Here is an 18,000-nt window from a genome sequence, read left to right as displayed (position 1 = left end):
ACACATGTCCGCGAAGTCCTTCGTCATCTCCACAGCCATCAATTGCTGGCCAAGACGGAAAAGTGCTGCTTTGAAGCGCCTTCACTCTCTTACCTTGGATTCATTCTCTCTGGCAAAGGAGTTCAGATGGATCCCAAGAAGATCAAGGCAGTATTGCAATGGCAGGAACCCCAGAACGTCAAGGACATCCAATTTTTCCTGGGCCTGGCAAGCCTTTACAAGCATTTCATTCCCCAATTCTCAGAGATGGTCCTACCCATCACCTTGCTCCTTAAGAACGGATTCGTTTGAGTGGAACAAAGAAGCGGACATCGCCTTTTGTACTTTGAAATCTGCATTCCCCACAGCTCCCATACTCACCCAACCTGACCAATCACAACCCTTTATCGTAGAGAACAATGCTTCTGAAGGAGCACTGGGAGCAGCTTTCAAGACGGCTTGGAACATCCGGTCGCATACTATTCTCGGACTCTCACACCAAGTGAACGCAACTATTCTGTACTTGAGAAGGAGCTCCTAGCCATCTGCCAAGCCTGTCTAGAATGGAGAGACTTACTACAAGGAGCAGCACATTGCTTTCTGGTACGCACAGACCATAGCAACCTGCGGATTCTCCAGTAAATGGAATGCAAGAATTCCCATCATGCCCATTGGGCATACTATTTCTCACAATTCGATTTTGGTATTGCATACCTTCCAGGCCGAGAGAACACCTTGGCCGATGCCTTGTCACGCAATCTTGAAGTTGAAGCAGGAGAACATCAAAGAGACGAGAGGATATTCTCAGGCAAAAGGTTTCTAGTCACAGTTATCACTTTTCTCTGAGATGTTAAGTTGGGTTCCTTGAAGATGTCTATTACTCATCCTTTACAAAAGATCGATGGGCTATACTTCTGGAACCAGGCATTATTCCTGCCCTCCAGTGAGCTCCAAACCCAGGTCATCTCCTGGTGTCACGATCTGCCCACTGTGGGTCACAGGAGTCAAAAGGCTACACTTGATCTGGTATCCAGGAATTTTTGTTGGCCGACTCTCGTCAAGGACGTCAAGACTTATGTAGCTACGTGTCCCGTCTGTGCCACCAACAAGTACTCCACCTCCAGACCAGTCGGACTGCTCCAACAAGAAAACCTGCCCATGAAACCGTGGGATCATGTGTCAACCGACTTTATAGTGGGACTCCCTCTTCAAGGGGATATACCGCCATTATGGTCACAGTGGACACCTTCAGTAAGCTTACCCATTTTTCCCTTCTCCATGGTCTCCCTACTTCACCCGAGACGGCCACAGTCTTTCTCAGAGATATAGTCTGACTACATGGGTTTCCCCGCACTATAGTCTCTGATCGAGGTTCTCAATTGACCTCATTTTTCTGGTCTTCTCTATGCAAACAGCTAGGGATGCAAAGGGCTCTCTCCACCCTCAGAGCAATGTCCAGACTGAGTGACTGAATTCCACTCTCGAGCAGTACTTGCATTGTTTCTGCAATCAAGAACAGGACCACTGGGCCGAGCACCTCCCAATGGCAGAATTTGCCTATAACAATACCAATCACTCGACCATAGGGATGAGCCCCTTCTATTGCACCTATGGGTATAACCCTTGGCATCTTCCCATCACGATATCAACATCCACCAAGACCCCGGCTATCGACCAACTTTTGTCGTACCTCAAAAAGATCCAAAAAAACACTTCAGTCCTTAGAAAACAGCAGGAAGAGCTACAAGATCCAGGCTGACAAGAAAAGAAACTAGAATCCTTATTGGGATCTAGGGACAAAGGTTTGGATTTCTACTAAATTCCTTCCTAGGTGGGTTCACGCAGGCAAGTTCGCCCCCAGGCATCTTGGACCTTTCGCCATAAGTTCTAAGATCAGTCCTGTTGCCTTCCGCCTTCGTTTAACCCCCTAACATGAGAAGAATACACTGAGTGTTTCACTCCTCTCTCCTCAAGGAATAGCGCACAGACCCGTATGAGCACAAGATCCCTAGACTCAGAGGACACAAACCTCCAGAACCCGAAGAGTATGAAGTATCAAGACTCATCGACTCCCGGTACAGAAGAGGAACGCTCCAACATCTCGTACATTGGAAGGGTTACACGGAGACTGCGAGGACCTGGGACCAAGAAGTCACCTCCGGGCTCCTCGGTTGATCAGATTGTTTCATCAGCGTTACCCAGGAAAGCCAGGAGACCCCCCACTGAGAAAGAGGGGTCAAACTGTCACGCTCCGCCCGTGGAAACTTTGGCAGCAATGTCGGTTCCTCTAGTGGCTGTCACGCTCCCCACGTTACACTAGATGCGGTCTAGCGTTCTTTCAAGATGGCCGGCACCTGTTATTTAATCCTACTTGGAACGCGGCTCAGCGAGTTGCAACCTCAGTATTTTCTAGGGTAAGTCACTAGTACTTCTTTCTATTCTTCCTTGTGCCTTTACTCCTTGGTAAGCCTTTGTCTGCTCTGTATCCGCCTCCCCTTTCGCCAGAGGTCACATTCCCGCCACTGCTTTCTTGGCACCGGTCAGTCTCTCTTTCAAACTCCCTTCCTTGTTCCCCGCATACCTTCGGGTAGCGTGTATTCTCTACTCTTCTTGTTGGTTCGCTGCTCCGCGACTTCCCAAGTGCCACACATTCACCCTTCTCGTATTCTGCATGCCATCTGTTTCATTGGTGTTCTTTTGGGAGTCAAGGCAGCTAGCTCCCATTTGCCTCACTGCACCGACTCCTGCTTCCTGAAGTTCACTATTGAATCACCTGGTTGGCAATCCAGACAGACTGCTGGACACACATTGTAGTCTGGAGGGCATCCGGCTGAAGAGCAAGTTCATCACGGAATTCCTTTCTGTGGAATACTCATATCACCCACGGGCTACAGATCCATACCTGCTCCAACTCGGACTACAAGCAGGGTTTATTTAGCCACCAGGCCTTTTCCCTGAAAGGGGCGTGCACACTGGGGTCCCTCCTGTCTGGAGCTCCCTCACCCAGTCAATGTGGCCTCCGCGGGGAACACGTCCTTATCTCCTTGAGAAAAAGAATCATCGCAAGGGAGAAGGGAGAAGAACCAAAGAAGTCCTGCAGAAAGAAGACGACGGAAGCCACAGAAAGCTCCACTGAAAATCAAGGTGATGAGCTGGGGGGGATATCATGAGGAGGACACACAGAAGCTTGAGACCACATCTAGTCTGCTATTTCTGACTTTTCCAGCTTTGCCTAAATTAGGTAAGGTATATGGGTTGCTTGCCATTTCTTGCAGGAGACAGAGGAGGTCCAGAAAGCATAAACTCCTGTAGGTATTGTCTTTTTGAATTCTGTGGTATAAATTACTTCTTAATTCATATGGTCAAGTTACTGCCAGCCTGTTTTTCTTTTCACCAGTACACAGCCATTAGAACACATGCTTTGAATGCACTGTCCTAATAAGATGCCAGAACAACAAATACTTTCCTCAGCATAATTGCCTGTTTGCAACCTCACTTAATAGGAGAACAGCCTCAAGCAGGCAGAAGTGTCTGCCACAATGGTGTGGTTTGCCACACTGCTCCCTTCTTGTTTTGAGTGTTTCCCATTAAGCTGCTGCTGCAGAGCCCTTCTGTGGATACATAATTAGCTGTATGCTTGTTTGGTTTGGCTATACGAGCAACGGCAGTGTTTGAACACCCCCATAAGGGCTTCCCAGGAGAACAGAGAAAGAAAAAGGTACAAGATTTTAGGGGTTAGGAATGGGTCACTGTGAGTGGGAGGGAGACAGAGGAGGTAAGGGAGGAAGCAGAGACCAGTGAGGATATAGGAATAGCGATTAGGGTCCCAGTTCCACTGCATGCAATCTTTGTACATTTTTCCAGTGCTGGAAATCGACAAAATGCACTGGGAGAACTCACCCCGCCCCCACTTTTGTACGTGAGGGGAAGCAAATTGTCAGTGGTGTGGACGGGACTGGGGCAGGGGCTTCCAGAGAGTTGGGACTGCTGCCGCTGCTTTTCCCTTAGTTCCACTTGGCCCAAAACCTATTTAATTTGGACTTTGTTCATTCTTCTTTGCTGGGGTGAGAGAATGTCTTTGTTTGTCAAGAAATGGCATCGGACCACTTCCACCACGTGGGTTTCAAAGATACGATCACACGAACACTGTTTTCCTTTTGCTCATAGAGCACCCTCCTTCTCGTTGGCCTCCCTGTCTGAGTCCTTTCTCCTTGGAGGAGGTCCATGTTCATGTTCTCTTAGAAAAGAGTGCCATCGAGCTGATGCCTGTCTAAGAGCAAGTCAAGGGCGGTACTGTCTTATTTTTGATGCCAACGGAGGATGGGAGCCTGCGTCCCATCATGGATCGGCAGCTTTTTAATTTGTACCTGCGCATGGACAAATCCAAGATGGTCATCCTACCCCAGATTCTTCAGATGCTCGATCTCAAAGGACTGGCTGGTGTCACTGGTCATGCAGAATGCATACTTTCATGTACCAATCAATTAGAAGCACAGGGGGTACCTGAGGTTCACAGTGGGGGATTACCATTACGAATTTCGTGTCGTACCATTCAGTATTTCCTCATCACTGAGGGTCTTTACCCAGCTATCAGCTGAGGAGGCCGAATGTCTCAGGAGGGAAAGGATTCATGTTTTCCCCTAGCTGAATAATTGGCTTCTTTGGACCAGGTCAGAGCTTGTGACAGCACATCTGCACCTCACCTGCTGGGTTTTGTACAACTTGGGCATCCCCCCAAAGCTCAACTCTCGGATTTCAGTGTCCCAATCACTCCATTTCATCGAAACAGTGCTGGACTTTCATGCAGGCAGGGCCATTTCTCCCAAAGAGCAAGTTACGTACATCGTGTATATGGTGGATGTATCTCAGTCATGAAGTCTTGCCCAGCTTCAGCTTTCCTGCATCTTCTCAGGCTCACAGAAGTCTGCATTCTTCTGGGGCTGGAGACACAGCTGCAAATCTGATCACTTGAGCTGCTTCAAAAACAGTCGTCTGAGTTTCAGGGATACATGTCAGACTTTTTCTGGGTCTCTCACAAAGTGTCTGCACCTACTGTGGTTGTTACGATGCACCAACTTGCTGGGGAGGGGAAGGGGAAACCTTGTAATTCCCTGGCCCCAAATGACCTTTCTAATGGATGCATCCCTCACTAGTTGGGGTGCCTACCTGGGAGATCTGAGGGCGAGCAATCTTTTGTCCCCATCCAAGGCTCAGGAAGACATCAACCTGCTGAAACTGTGACCCATCCGGCTGGCTGTAGTGGCTTTCATTTTCTCTGCATGGTGTACCTTTGTCCTGATTTTCACAGACACCACAGTGGCCATGCATGGGCAACACAAGCGGAGTAGTGTAGGGTTGTTGCTTCTGTACAGGGAAGAGATGCAGCTCTGGTTCTGGGCTCTGCAGAACGACATGTCCATCGTTTGCCCATCTTGTGGGAACAGAGCATGTGGTTGCAAACACCTTGAGCAGGCAGATTTCAACTTCCCACAAGTGAGAGCTCGTCCATAAAGTTCTGGATAGGAATGTTGCCCATTAGGGGACCCCTCAGGTGGACCTCTAATGTGAACAGAAAATGCAAATTGTTCTACTCCAGGGAATTTCCTCAGTGGTGAACCCTAGAGGATGCATTGATTGTCAAGTGGAACTTCAGTCTCCACTCTGTGTTCCCGCCGATTGCACTCAACCCTGTGACTCTCAGGAGAATGTGCAAGCTTGGGTACACCATGGCCTTCATTGTCCCAGACTGGGCTCGGAGGACTTGGTTTCCAGAGCTTCTGTACAGGTTATCTGTCCTACATAGGCCTCCTGGCAAGGGTGGACCTGCACTCCAATTTGGAGATTTGGGGGTGGGGGCAAGGGTGGAGTGGGCCCGGTACTCCACCTAAATCTCAAAAGTCTCAGCCTTCATGCTTGGTTGCTAAAAGGTGCAAGTACAAAGCATGGAACATGTCTGATGATACTGGATGTTCTCCTTTCTGCCAGGTGGCCCACCACTATGCAGTTTTTGCAGTAAATATCTAACCAGTTTCTCCCATGTCTTACACTCATAGTCCTTGAGATCGCTTATCATGATGTTGATTTTCTTTGCTGCTATCAACTCCGCTAGATCGGTAAATGAGCTACAGGCTCTGTTAGTTAAACCTCCTTACCTCGTTTTCTTCAAGGAGAAGGTTACTCTGTGGGTGAGACCGACTTTCCTTTCAAAGGTTGTGTCGAACTTTCATCTCATAGAATATCCATCTTTATGGTTCCTTCCCTCCACCTCACCCTTCAAAGACGGAAGTGCAGTTTCACCACCTGGATCCCACAATGGCGTTCACTTATTATGTCTCTCAGAAAAGGGACATCCGAAAGGATGACAAGTTCTTTGTAAGTTATGCAGGGTCCTGTTTCTAAGTAGACTGTGTCTCGATAGCTTGTATTTTGTTGTGAACTGGCTGGGAAAGATTAATTTGATGGTCTCAGGGCCCATTCGAGCAGTGGGTCTGGCAACTACCTACACGTTGCAAAGGGGGGCATCTGTGCAGGACATCTGTCAGGTGGCTTCCTGGGCTTCCCTGCACACATTTCCCAAATATTACTGTCTGGATTTATTGTCAGAACAGGATGCTCATTTTGGTTTAGCAGTCCTCCAGAGTTTTTTGGTGTAGGTGATGATCTTGTGTTTCTTCCAGGTTCTGTACTGCTATGGGAGTCTGTCTAAGAAAAAAAATCTGTGGGAAGAAGGAATCCTATAGAAGTACAAATTACATCTCGGAAATATTCTTTATTGTAGGTTATTCCTTCCTCCTACAGATCATTACTGTCCCAACCTGCCCCTCCTGGAATAAAGATCGTACACCGCCTATTTTGCAGTCCCTCGGCGGCTGAGTGTTATGGAATAAGGCAGATCTGAGGTCATGGGGCGTAGTTGGCTCAATACATACTGGCCCAGACGTCACATCTGCTGTGAGGGGGTGCAGCAGCGCCAATACCGAGCAGTACTGAGCCCCATTCATGGCTAAAAAAAACTTCAGAAGACAGCTGGCGCAGGAGAAAATATATTTAAAAGGGGAACTTTTTGTATGGAAGGACTAATCCATGAGAAAGAACATTACAGAGCGGTAGGTCTTTCGCTCTTCCCAAGGAAAGGGCCAAAAAAGTACCCATGGGTGCACAAAGCAGCAACTCACAATGACAGAGTTGATACCAGCTTATGAGAAAGGCAGCTTATGAGAGATCCTCCCACTCACGCCCACATAGGGTGGGACAGGCTGCAACTAGAGGCAGATGATACAAACCATCCTGCAGCACTCTACAGCATAAGGTATCTGAGCAATTGAGGTGCCTCCTCCAGGTCTTTGCCTATAGGAAAGCATAAAGCTTCAATAATGTACTCCTACGTCCTGTCTCCTTTCCGCCATACTGTATGGGTGTCCCTCGCTAGAACCTTTTTCACCATAAAAAATCTTCTTCCCCTTTAAATTTAGAGTTGCGCGTGGACACAGCCCTGGAAGCATGCGCTCCCCTGACTCAGCCCACCAGCACCACTCCTCAGTCCTCTTTTCCGCGTTGAAAGGAATGGACCGCTTTCACCAGCGCTCGTGGGTTTGGCTTTGGCTTTGTACTTCCATACCCTCTTCCCCGTATACTGTCTTTTTGTCTTTTAGTCTTTAATCAGGTGCTCCGTCCTCTGGCACCACGCTCCTCCCCGGCGCATGTCGACGTCCTTGAGCTTCAGTAGGTGTCCAGCCTGCAAGGGGCTCTTTCCTACGTCCGACCCCCACGCTCTTTGCCTCCCTCCACTGCCTTGGCCCCTACCACGGCTGGGAAGGTTGTACTGCGTGTGACGCGCTTACACCGTGCGCTCTGAAGAACAGGTTAGCTCGGTGGAGAGAGCTCTTCGACCGGTCGCCTCCAGAGGACTTGAAGAACTTTGTCACAAACAAGTCAAGGCCCAAGGTAGGGCCACTTTTTTCATCGCCACCCCGAAAGGGCAACTCCTTCCCTAGGAAACGTCCAAGCGGGAGGGACCGTTCAGGTTCTAACACCAGCACAGGTACCAAGGCTGATTCAGCTACCGGCCGCCATGCTGCAAGGTCGCTAGATCCTGTCGGTGAGGTTGCTGAGGGACCGCAAGGTCCTTTTACCGGGTGTCCACCCGAGCCGGACAAATGTCTGAGGGGGCGCCTGTAGGCAGCACTAACGGCGACACAACAGAGGGCACGACGCCTACCAGGCCCCGTCCTGAGGTGCAGGGTAGACCTCAAGCTCCATCGCCAAGAGTCCAGGAGGAGGCCAGGCCCAGTGCGTCAAGCACCACGGAGCAGGCATGTGGCATGGAGCCTGACAAAAAGGAAGCCGCGCCAGACAAGATGGCCGCTCGTACAACGCCACCCCCTTTCGCAGAGCAGGTGTGAGAACGAGTTTCGAGGTAGGACTGGTCTTCACCAGGTATTTGGCCTCTAGCTTATCCATCAGCATCGCAGGGCAGATACACCCTACAGACAACAAGGCAGAGTACGCTCAGATCTCAGCAACATCAGGGCCCTTCTCCTACTCCCGCACCACCTAGCGCCCCACCGGCCTGTGAGGACAGGTTTTTTTTTATAAATTCCTCACGCTCATGAGATCCCCTCAGATGGGAACAATCCTTCGGGATGTGATCAGGGACATGCTACCTCCGGTCCCCCCCCACCAGCGCCCACAGACCATTTCTCCTATGGCTCCAGCACCTCAAGCCCCCGCGCAGCCCCAGCTGCCCACGCCAGGCCCCACAGTGCCGGCACCTCTGCCTCCAGCCGAACAGGCAGTTCCATACAAGCCTCTGGCTCCAGTCAACACACCTCAGCCTTCGGCGCACAGTACTCCTCCGCCTGCTCCAGACTAGCAGGACACCCTGACGGACACCGATGAAGAGGACCCAGACACTCCGTCTTCGGTCAAGGCATTCTATGAACGGCTCACAGGACTGGCTGAGTACTTGGGGCTTCCACAACCCGAGGTAGGTCGAACAACCAGAGGCGGGGGTCCTGGCTAAGGTCCTCACTCTACGCCCTGTGGCTAGAACAGGGATTCCGATGCAGAAGAACGTTGTTGCCTTGTCCAAAAAGGGATTGCTTAAACCACATTCGGCGCAGCCCACCAACGGCACCGCAACGCCAAGTACAGGCAATTGGAGGGCGATACACTCTTGCTGTCGGCACACCCTCAACCACACTCCTCTGTGATTGCCGCAGCCTCTATCTACTCTAAGCCGCAGTCTTTCTCTGCCACCTTGTCCTCAGCTCTGCTAGGCAAGGTGGAGAAGATCTTGGAGGCATATGGAAAGAAGGTCTATTCCAACGCCTCTCTGCACCTTCATCAGTCTAATGCAGATGCCATGCTCGCAGCCATTAACCAAAGGCTTTGGTGGGAAATAGCCGACTTCCTTACAGAACTTCCGGTGCACAGTCAGGCGCGCTTAAAGGCAGGGCTGGCAGAAGCAAAGATGGTGGCTCAAGACATCAGGGAGTCTACAGTGGTGCATATAGACACCTCAGGCCATGCCATCTGCATCGCCATGGACATGAGAAGGACTGCCTGGCTGCGATCAACCCGTATGTCCAAGAGCACATATTGGACCTTCCATTCGAGGGTAGCGACCTCTTTCATTCCACCAGCGATGAGAAACTTGATAAGAAGAACAGTTTCCATACTGCGAAATCCTTATCTACTATCCTCACTAAATCCACGCCCAAGACGTACAACCACACGCGCCAGCACTCCGACAAGGGGCTGGCCTTCGGCGGGTTCCGGGGCTTCCAGGAATGAAGGTTCAGGCAGCCAAACCAATCTCCAAGCCAGCACCACCGCAAACAGCACAAGGCAGGGAGTAAGGGCTGCTTTCAGTACTCCTCATCAGCCCCAGCCTCAGAGGGGAAAAAAGACATGACGCTCCCCTCCAGGTCCACGTGTCTCCGGTGGGGGGCAGGCTTGCCCTTCATGCACAGTATTGGCGAGCGAGGTTCGCGGACCCCTGGATCCTATCAGTTGTGTCCACGGGATACTGCCTACCAGGTCCCTCCCTCCCCCCCTCTCCTCTCCTCTCCTCCACTCCCACAGATTGGGACAGCAACTCCATTGGCAGGAATTCGATCACTCGTACACAGTCAGGCAGTGGAAGAAGTCCCAGGCTCCCAGTGGGGCATGGCTTTCTATCCAGAATTTTCACCATACACAAGAAAAACCAGGCTGACCTGAGAGTTGTTTTGGACCTTTCCATCCTGAACCTTTCCCTCCCGCTTCAAAAGTTCAAGAGGTTTACCCCAGCGCTTATTGCGAAGACACTGTGCAAGGGAGATTGGATGTGCTCCCTGGATCTGAAGGATGCATACCTACACGTCCCAATTTGGCAGCCTCATCAGTCATTCCTGAGGTTCAGAATGATGGGCTTTCTTTTCCAATACAAGGTTCTACCATTTGGCCTCAATTCAGCCAGCATGGTCTTCACCAGACTTATGAATGCAGTGGCAGCCATTCTCAGGGCCCAAGGGCATCATGTCTATCCATACCTAGATGACTGGCTCGTGATGACAAGATACCCGGAGGCAGTCCATCACACCTCCTCTGCCCTCATGAATACGCTACACGTCTAGCATTCCTGGGCCTCATCTGGGATACGAGCTCCGAGAGAGTTTTTCCCTCAGAGGACAAGGTCACATTCATCAAGAGGGCTACCAGTCATTTTCTCAGCAGAGCGGTGACCTCAACATGGTGGTACCAGCACCTTCTGGGTATCATGGCGGCATGTCCACTGGCAGTGCCTTACACAAGGCTCAAAATGAGAAGATTACAGCTGCACTTCGCAGTCTCATGGAGTCAGGAGCCGGGTTCTCATGCAGAACTCATCAGAATTCCTCCCTTTCTCCACCAGGACCTTGTCTGGTGGAGTTCAGACTGCAACTTGAGGATACCAAAAGAAAATCCAAAACACTATGGTGACTGGCGCTCCAATGTACTTTATGTCCTCTTTCACCACCTGCTTTTACAGTGGCTCATCAGGAGGTAAGTTTTCGTTCAACTTGTTTCTAGAATCCTTCTTTTTTTGGCAAAAAATAAGTTTCCTGTGCTGTTTTTGGTTAAATTCTATTGTTTCAGAAAGGGTGCTGAAGTCTTTACTTCTAATATTCCTTTATATGCAGCCCCTCTTGGTTTTTGGCTCTTGAATTGCATGTAGTTCTGGTCTGGATCCCGGGCTGCTCGGGATCCAGACCAGAACTACATGCAATTCAAGAGCCAAAAACCATACACCATACTGTTTTGGATTTTCTTTTGGTAACTTAATGTCAAGCTCTCGACAGCCCTGGGAGCTACAAAACACAGACCAGGCAGCACCAATTACAAGCAAGCGTCCCAAAAGTCAGAAATAAAACTTCCTACAACTCGCCTAGTCCACTCCAATCAAAGGCTGGTTTATCATTATTATGCAACTTGAAGATAGGCAGACCCTTCCGTCAACCAGCACCACAGGTAAACATCACCACAGACTCTTCCTTGGAGGGCTGGGGAGCTACCCTGGACAACCACAGCATCCACAGAGTTTGGTCTCTTTAGGAACATGAGGCCCATATCAACTGGCTAGAGCTGAAGGACACCTGGCTGGCTCTCAAAGCCTTCTTGCCGCTCATTGGTGGCAAGATGATCCTCATTCAAACAGACAACTCCACCAGCATGTATCACATCATCAAGCAGGGTTGCACCAGGTCTCCTCTTCTATGCACCCTGGAAGTTAGCATTTGGGAATGGGCTCTGGTGAACATCATAAACTTGACGGCGATCCACCTCCCGGAGGAATCAAACCTGGAGGCGGACAGGCTCAGCAGGCTGGGTGCGGACGATTACGAAAGGCAATTGAACGATCAGGTCCTTCAGGGGATCTTCGACAGATGGGGTCATCCTCAAGTGGATCTCTTTGCCACCTGGTAAAACAGGAAGTGCCCACAGTTCGCATTCTGGCAGGCAAAGGGCCTAGACACTCTGGGCGATGCATTACAGATACAGTGAAACTGCATGAACGCATATGCCTTCCCTCCCACTCCCCTGGTACACAGAGTGATCTGCAAGATAAGGGAGTCCCGGCACCTCAGTATCATCCTGATAGTTCCTTGGTGGCCGGCGAGGCCATGGTTCTCGGAGCTGCTCAGCCTGTCGGACCAGCCACCGATGCACATTCCTCTGGGCCCAACTCATCTATCGCAGCGGGGGGGGGGGGGGGGCGCCATCCACCCCGCCCTGCAGAGGTTAGCCCTCGTAGCGTGGTTCCTGAACACATCACATTAAAGCATCTGCGTCTTTCGTAGACTAACCTAGACATCATACAGGGTGCTAAGAGCAATGCTACTAGGAGCCAGTACAAAAGCAAGTGGACTAGGTTTTGCCACTGGGCAGAGTATGAGGAGGTCAATCCTCTTACATGCATGTTGGACGATGTGCTATCCTTCTCTGCACACATTGTACACTCGGTGGTGCAAATAGACAAATGCTGCACCTATCTGGCGGCCATCGCAGCCTACCGGAACTCGGAGGAGGACGTTTTCTCATCCTCCAACCCGGTGGTTAAAAGACATTTTGTGGGCCTCATCAGGCTCTACCCGCCGATCAAGAAGCCACACCCTGTGTGGTACCTCAACATAGTGTTGGGCGCCTTGGCGCTTAAACCCTTTGAGCCAATGGCGTCACGGACATCAAGCTAGTCACCATTAAGACAGCCCACTTGGTGGGTTTTATGTCTGCATGCCGGATCAGCGAAATCCAAGCTCTGGTGGCTTCAGAGCCTTACACTACCTTTCATAGGGACAAGGTGGTCCTCAGAACACATCGCTCGTTCTTGCCTAAAGTAGTCCCTTCGTTTCACCTAAATGAGGAGATAGTGCTACCTACTTTCTTCACCGAACCGAAGGACGATGCCCAGATGGTCCTGCACTGTCTAGATGTTAGGCGCGCTCTACTATTCTACCTGGACAGAACCAAGAGCTTCTGCAAATCTGAGGCTCTCTTTGGCACCTTCAGGGGTGGGGGGGGTCGAAGCTATTAAGGAGGGCTATGAGGGGCAACACAAACCGCTTCCGACAAATATGCATGCCCACACTATCAGCGCCAAGGCCACGGCAGTCACATTCCAGAGGCACGTTCCATGACAGGTCATCAGCAGGGCAGCCACGTGGACCACTCCTTTGGCCTTCTGCAAGCACTACTGTTTGGATGCCAGCTCCAGGTCAGACGCAGCATTCGGGCAGGCAATATTAAGGAACTTGTTTTCTTAAGGAGGGTCACCTCTTCACCCTGGGGCTACATTCAGTTGTAATCGCCCATACAACAGGGAGGAAAGGGGACGGGACGTAGGAGTAATTATAAGTTACTCACCATAGTGACTAACATACTCCTAGTCCCTCGTCCACTTTCCCCTCCATACGTCCCGCCAGCCTACCCCCTAATAAAACTGGTGTCATTAGGCAATGGTAATATTGTCGACGCGTCTATGGGGACTAAGCAGTAGCGCCGGTGAGCGGAGTCAGGGGAGCGCATGGTCCCAGGGCCGTACCCCTGTGTGCCTCTAAATTTAAAGGGGAAGAAGATTTTTTCTGGTGAGAAAGGTTCCGTCTCCCATCCCTAGCGTGGGAAGCCCATACAGTATGGAGGAAAGGGGACTATGGACTAGGAGTACGTTAGTCACTACGGTGAGTAACTTATAATTTCAAATGAAGCTGCACTTGGTGGCATGTTGTAGGATTGCAGCAGATTAGACATTTTAAAGAATTTCACCATATAATAAAATATTTAAGTACTAAAACACAGTTCACACAAATGTTATGGGGGCATTATCTATGACTGTAAAACAAACTATCTTAACACTTATCAGTATGTTAAATTTTATTGCAATAGACAAACAATTAAATACTTACAATCATCAGGTAAGACTTCCTTGAACTGTTCGTAATATGAATTTAACCGCACTAAACTCTCCATGTTAATAATTTCTTGTAACGATGTATCCCCAAACCTGTAGGATATTAAAAGATGAAGTTATGGATCTTAAAAGTACAAACGTTTCTACTGCCTATTGTAATTTTCTTGTGTAGTTCTCAAAACCCTAAACTATGCCTATTTGCCATTGAGGAATATTGACACCTATGCCACAGCCAAAGGAACAACCATTGACAAACACATACTGTCAATATTGATTGGCACTCACTGCCAAAAGATGCAGCAATGGAATGGGTGTGATAACTACTAATCTACTATAAATGCCTCCTGTTAACAAAATCATTTAGAACATTGTACATTTTTGTAGAGGGCGGAGGAATAGAGATCAGTCAAGTAAATAGGAATATCCACAAGTAATACTATTGGCTCTACTACTAAATAATGCACCCTCTGTAGTTTGCAAGAGAACACTAGGCAGACTGCCGTAGTGAGTGAGAGGGAGTGTGAAAGTTAGTGAGAGATGAAGTGCGTGTGCCTAAGAGTGAAAACGTGTGCATGGGAGTTTAGAGAGTGTGAGAGCAACAGTGAGTTTATTTCTTTATATTTATTTAAATTTATAACGCACACAACGGCCCTTATGCATCGACGTGGTGTTACAGAAGGTTTACTTAGTTGCAGGCGAGGTACATGAAACTGATGACAGTCAACGGTTAATACTTGCAGTTAGTTACATTATGCTCACTTGTTGCCGTAGGAATACATGATAGTAATAGCTAACAATCAGGTTAATAAATACAGTGAGAGATACAATAGCATGATAGAGTTTGCGAGCTGTTCCTTGGTTACAGTGGAATCAGGTTGTAGTAGCTGGTGAGGTGGATAGGGATACAGTGCAGGGCAAAACCGTGCAGGGGGAGAGCTAGGAAATGGGAGAAAAGGAACTAATTTGATCTACAGTAGCATACGAGGGAAGTTGGAACTGTGATTCTCTGGTTGCAGGGGAGCATACATCCACCACACCTTTAATTATAGGAAGTATGCAATAGACTGGATCAATTGGAGTGCCAGGGGGTGAGGTGTAGAAGGAATAACACGCTTGTCCTAGTTGAAGAGCTTTGTCTTGAGGGCTTTACGGAAGACGGTGTACGAAGCTTCATTTCTGAGTGAGGTGGGCAGGGCATTCCAGTTTTTTGGTGCTAAATGTTGGAAGCTAGAGCCACCCGCTTTGGTTCTTTTGAATGTGGGGACATAGATCTGGTTGGAGAGGTGAGCTCGATTGGGTCTGAAGGAGGACACAGGTGTCATTTTCTCTGCAAAGTAGGGGGGGCAGTGCAAGTGAGGCATTTGTGTGTGATGGCCATAGTTTTGAATAGAATGCGCTCATTGACTGGCAGCCAGTGCGCATCTCTTCTGGCTTGTAAATGATGTTCTCTTTTGGGAATGCTCAGCGCTGCTCTGAGTGAATTATTTTGAGTGACTTGTAGCCTGTTGAAGTTTTTTGGCAGAGGTGCCCAGGAAGAGTTTATTGCAATAGCCCAGTTTGGGTCCAACGGTGGCCCTGGCTATTGTGAGGCAGTTTTTGGTTGACAGATATGGTTTAACCGCATTTATGATTTTGGTGGTGGGCGCTGCCGATTGATGCAATGGCGCTGACTTGGCACGTTATGGATAGAGAGGAGTCAATGAAGACCCCTAAGGTTTTGACTGCTGGAGACACTGTGTTCATCGTATTATCAATGTTAAAAGTACTGTATTGCATTCAGGTCCAGCTTATTGAGAGTGTCTTTAGAGCCTACCAGGAGAATCTTGGTTTTATCTACGTTGAGACATAGTCCATTCGCTGCCATCCATGCCTTTATGGCAGCGTAGACTGTGGCTATGGTGGCTGAATCCTGTTGATAATCGCCCGTAAGGGGTAGTAGGACTTTGGTGTCGTCGGCATAGTTTGTGTACGCTATGCCGAAGTCATCCAGGTCGTTGAAAAGAGGTAATGTAAAGATATTGTAGAGTGTGGGCGCGGTGCAGGATCCTTGAGGGACACCACAGTGGATGGTGGTGGGTGCTGCGCAGGCATGATCTGAGAATACCCTCATATGTCTTCCCTTAACGAAGGAGGCTATACAAGATGTGGCGTTAGTGGAGAATTGGGCAGCATGTTTGAGTTGTTTACATAGGGTATCATGATCAACAAGATCAAATGCAGCCGAGAGATCTAGAAGACGGAGAAGTGCCTGCTTCCCTATGTCCATTATCTCACTGAGCTGGATCGTCAAATCCAATAATGTGGACTCAGTCCCATGGCCTGCGCGGAAATCGGATTGGCTCTTGCTGAGTATGCTGTTTGCTTCCAGAAACTGCTATATTTGAGTGTAGGCTACTTTATCCAGGATTTCTAAAAGGAATGGTACAGTGGTTATAGGTCTGTAGTTATTAGGTATCTCCGGGTCTAGTGTTTTTTTTAAGAGTGGGTGGACCCATGCCTCTTTGAGGCAGGCAGGGACAGTACTGGATTTGAAAGAGGCATTAATGAAAGCGGTCATGAGCGGTGTTAGGGTATCAACACATTCTTCAATAAGGTTGGCTGGCCAGATATCTCCCCTACATTTGGATGGTTTTATTTATCGGATGATGTTACGTACTTCTGTCTCCGTAACCTCCCTGAACTCGAAAAGTGTTGTCTTTTTGGTTTCTGAACTGGTATTGGGGGACACAGGCATGTTGCAGAGAGCCTTGTGGTGGGCAATGATCTTCTTTTCTAAGGAGGTCTATTTTGGTAAACATAGCTGTTTGGACCAGGATTGAACTTTCACGACATCCTGAGATGTCCTGAACCCTGTCTGGGTGACCTGGGAAGAAAGAGTAGAGGCACCCATTCCCCTTTCGCATACTGCTACCACATTGCAAGAGCATATGAGACTTGTTCGACATCCAGTCTACAGTCATATGGAAAAGGCCCAAATCCAACAAATGTCCACCTATGGCAAAAAGGTAAGCTTAAGATTGTTTTCCGTAGGACAAAAAGTATTGGTCCTCTTGCCTACCTCGGAAAACAAACTTGTCTCTAAGTGGGATGGGCCATATGAAATATTGGAACTAACATGAACCTGTACCTATAATCTGACAGGAAACAAAAGATCCATCTATAACATGTAAATCTCTTAAAAGAGTGGAAAGAAAACCCATCTGTCACCAATGCCACAATATTATCCTGTTTGGTACCAGAAGAAATAGATAACTTTGAATTAATTTCTAAAGAGCTGTCTAATCAACAAGAAGATTTAAAGGATGTATTCTTTGAGAAACCAGGAAGAGTGAAAGGAACCTATCACTACATTAGAACACCCAAGGGAAATGTGGTCCATCTGAAACCTTATAGACTCCCAGAATCCAATAAATAGATAGTGGTTGAGGAAGTGAATAAAATGTTGAGAGCAAATATTATTGAACCCTTTTCAATCCATGGTCCTCACCTATCGTATTGGTCACCAGACCTGACCATTGCTGGAGGTTTTGCGTAGACTTCCGCCAAGTTAATGCCATTTACGATTTCAATGCCTATCCCATGCCACGCATCAACGGCCTGATTGAAAAGCTCGGAAAAGCCACTTTTCTATCAACCCTAAAGTTAACAAAAGGGTACTGGCAGGTCCCAGTGTATGAACCTGTTAAGGAAAAGACAGCGTTCTCGACGCCCCTGGGACTGTTCCAGTTCAAAGTCCTCCCTTTTGGCTTACACAGGGCTCTAGCCACTTTTCAACAACTTATGGACAAAATATTACAGCCCTACTTTGATTTCGGTGGAGTTTATATTGACAATTTCGTCATTTATAGTAAAACCTGGGAGGACCATCATTTTCATCTCTTTACTGTTATGATAGTCCTCAGAGAAGCTGGCCTAACTGCCAATCCATCTAAATGTAGACTGGCCCAATCAGCTGTGAAATACCTCGGCTTCTTTGTAGGGAATGGTAGTGTCCAACCTCAACGTGAAAAAGTGAAGGATATCCCTACACCTAAGACTAAAAGAGATCTCAGAGCATTCCTAGGATTAATCGGTTATTGCCGTAGGTTTAT

At 48.6% G+C, this 18,000-nt stretch overlaps 1 protein-coding gene across 16 annotated transcripts in view; it reads right to left on the bottom strand.

Annotated features, from left to right (window-relative positions):
• Positions 1 to 18,000, bottom strand: part of INPP4A (inositol polyphosphate-4-phosphatase type I A) — a 2,396,889-nt gene that overhangs the window by 231,028 nt on the left and 2,147,861 nt on the right. For all 16 annotated transcript variants that reach the window (XM_069636670.1, XM_069636669.1, XM_069636663.1 and 13 more), the window contains one exon: positions 13,905 to 14,002. In XM_069636670.1, the coding sequence (XP_069492771.1) occupies positions 13,905 to 14,002 (98 nt within the window). The remainder of the gene's footprint in view (positions 1 to 13,904; positions 14,003 to 18,000) is intronic.

The sequence above is a fragment of the Ambystoma mexicanum genome, chromosome 7p (genome assembly GCF_040938575.1).
Source record: "Ambystoma mexicanum isolate Mex_15411 chromosome 7p, UKY_AmexF1_1, whole genome shotgun sequence".
Lineage (NCBI taxonomy): Eukaryota > Metazoa > Chordata > Amphibia > Caudata > Ambystomatidae > Ambystoma > Ambystoma mexicanum.
This window is presented reverse-complemented; position numbering and strand designations above follow the sequence as displayed.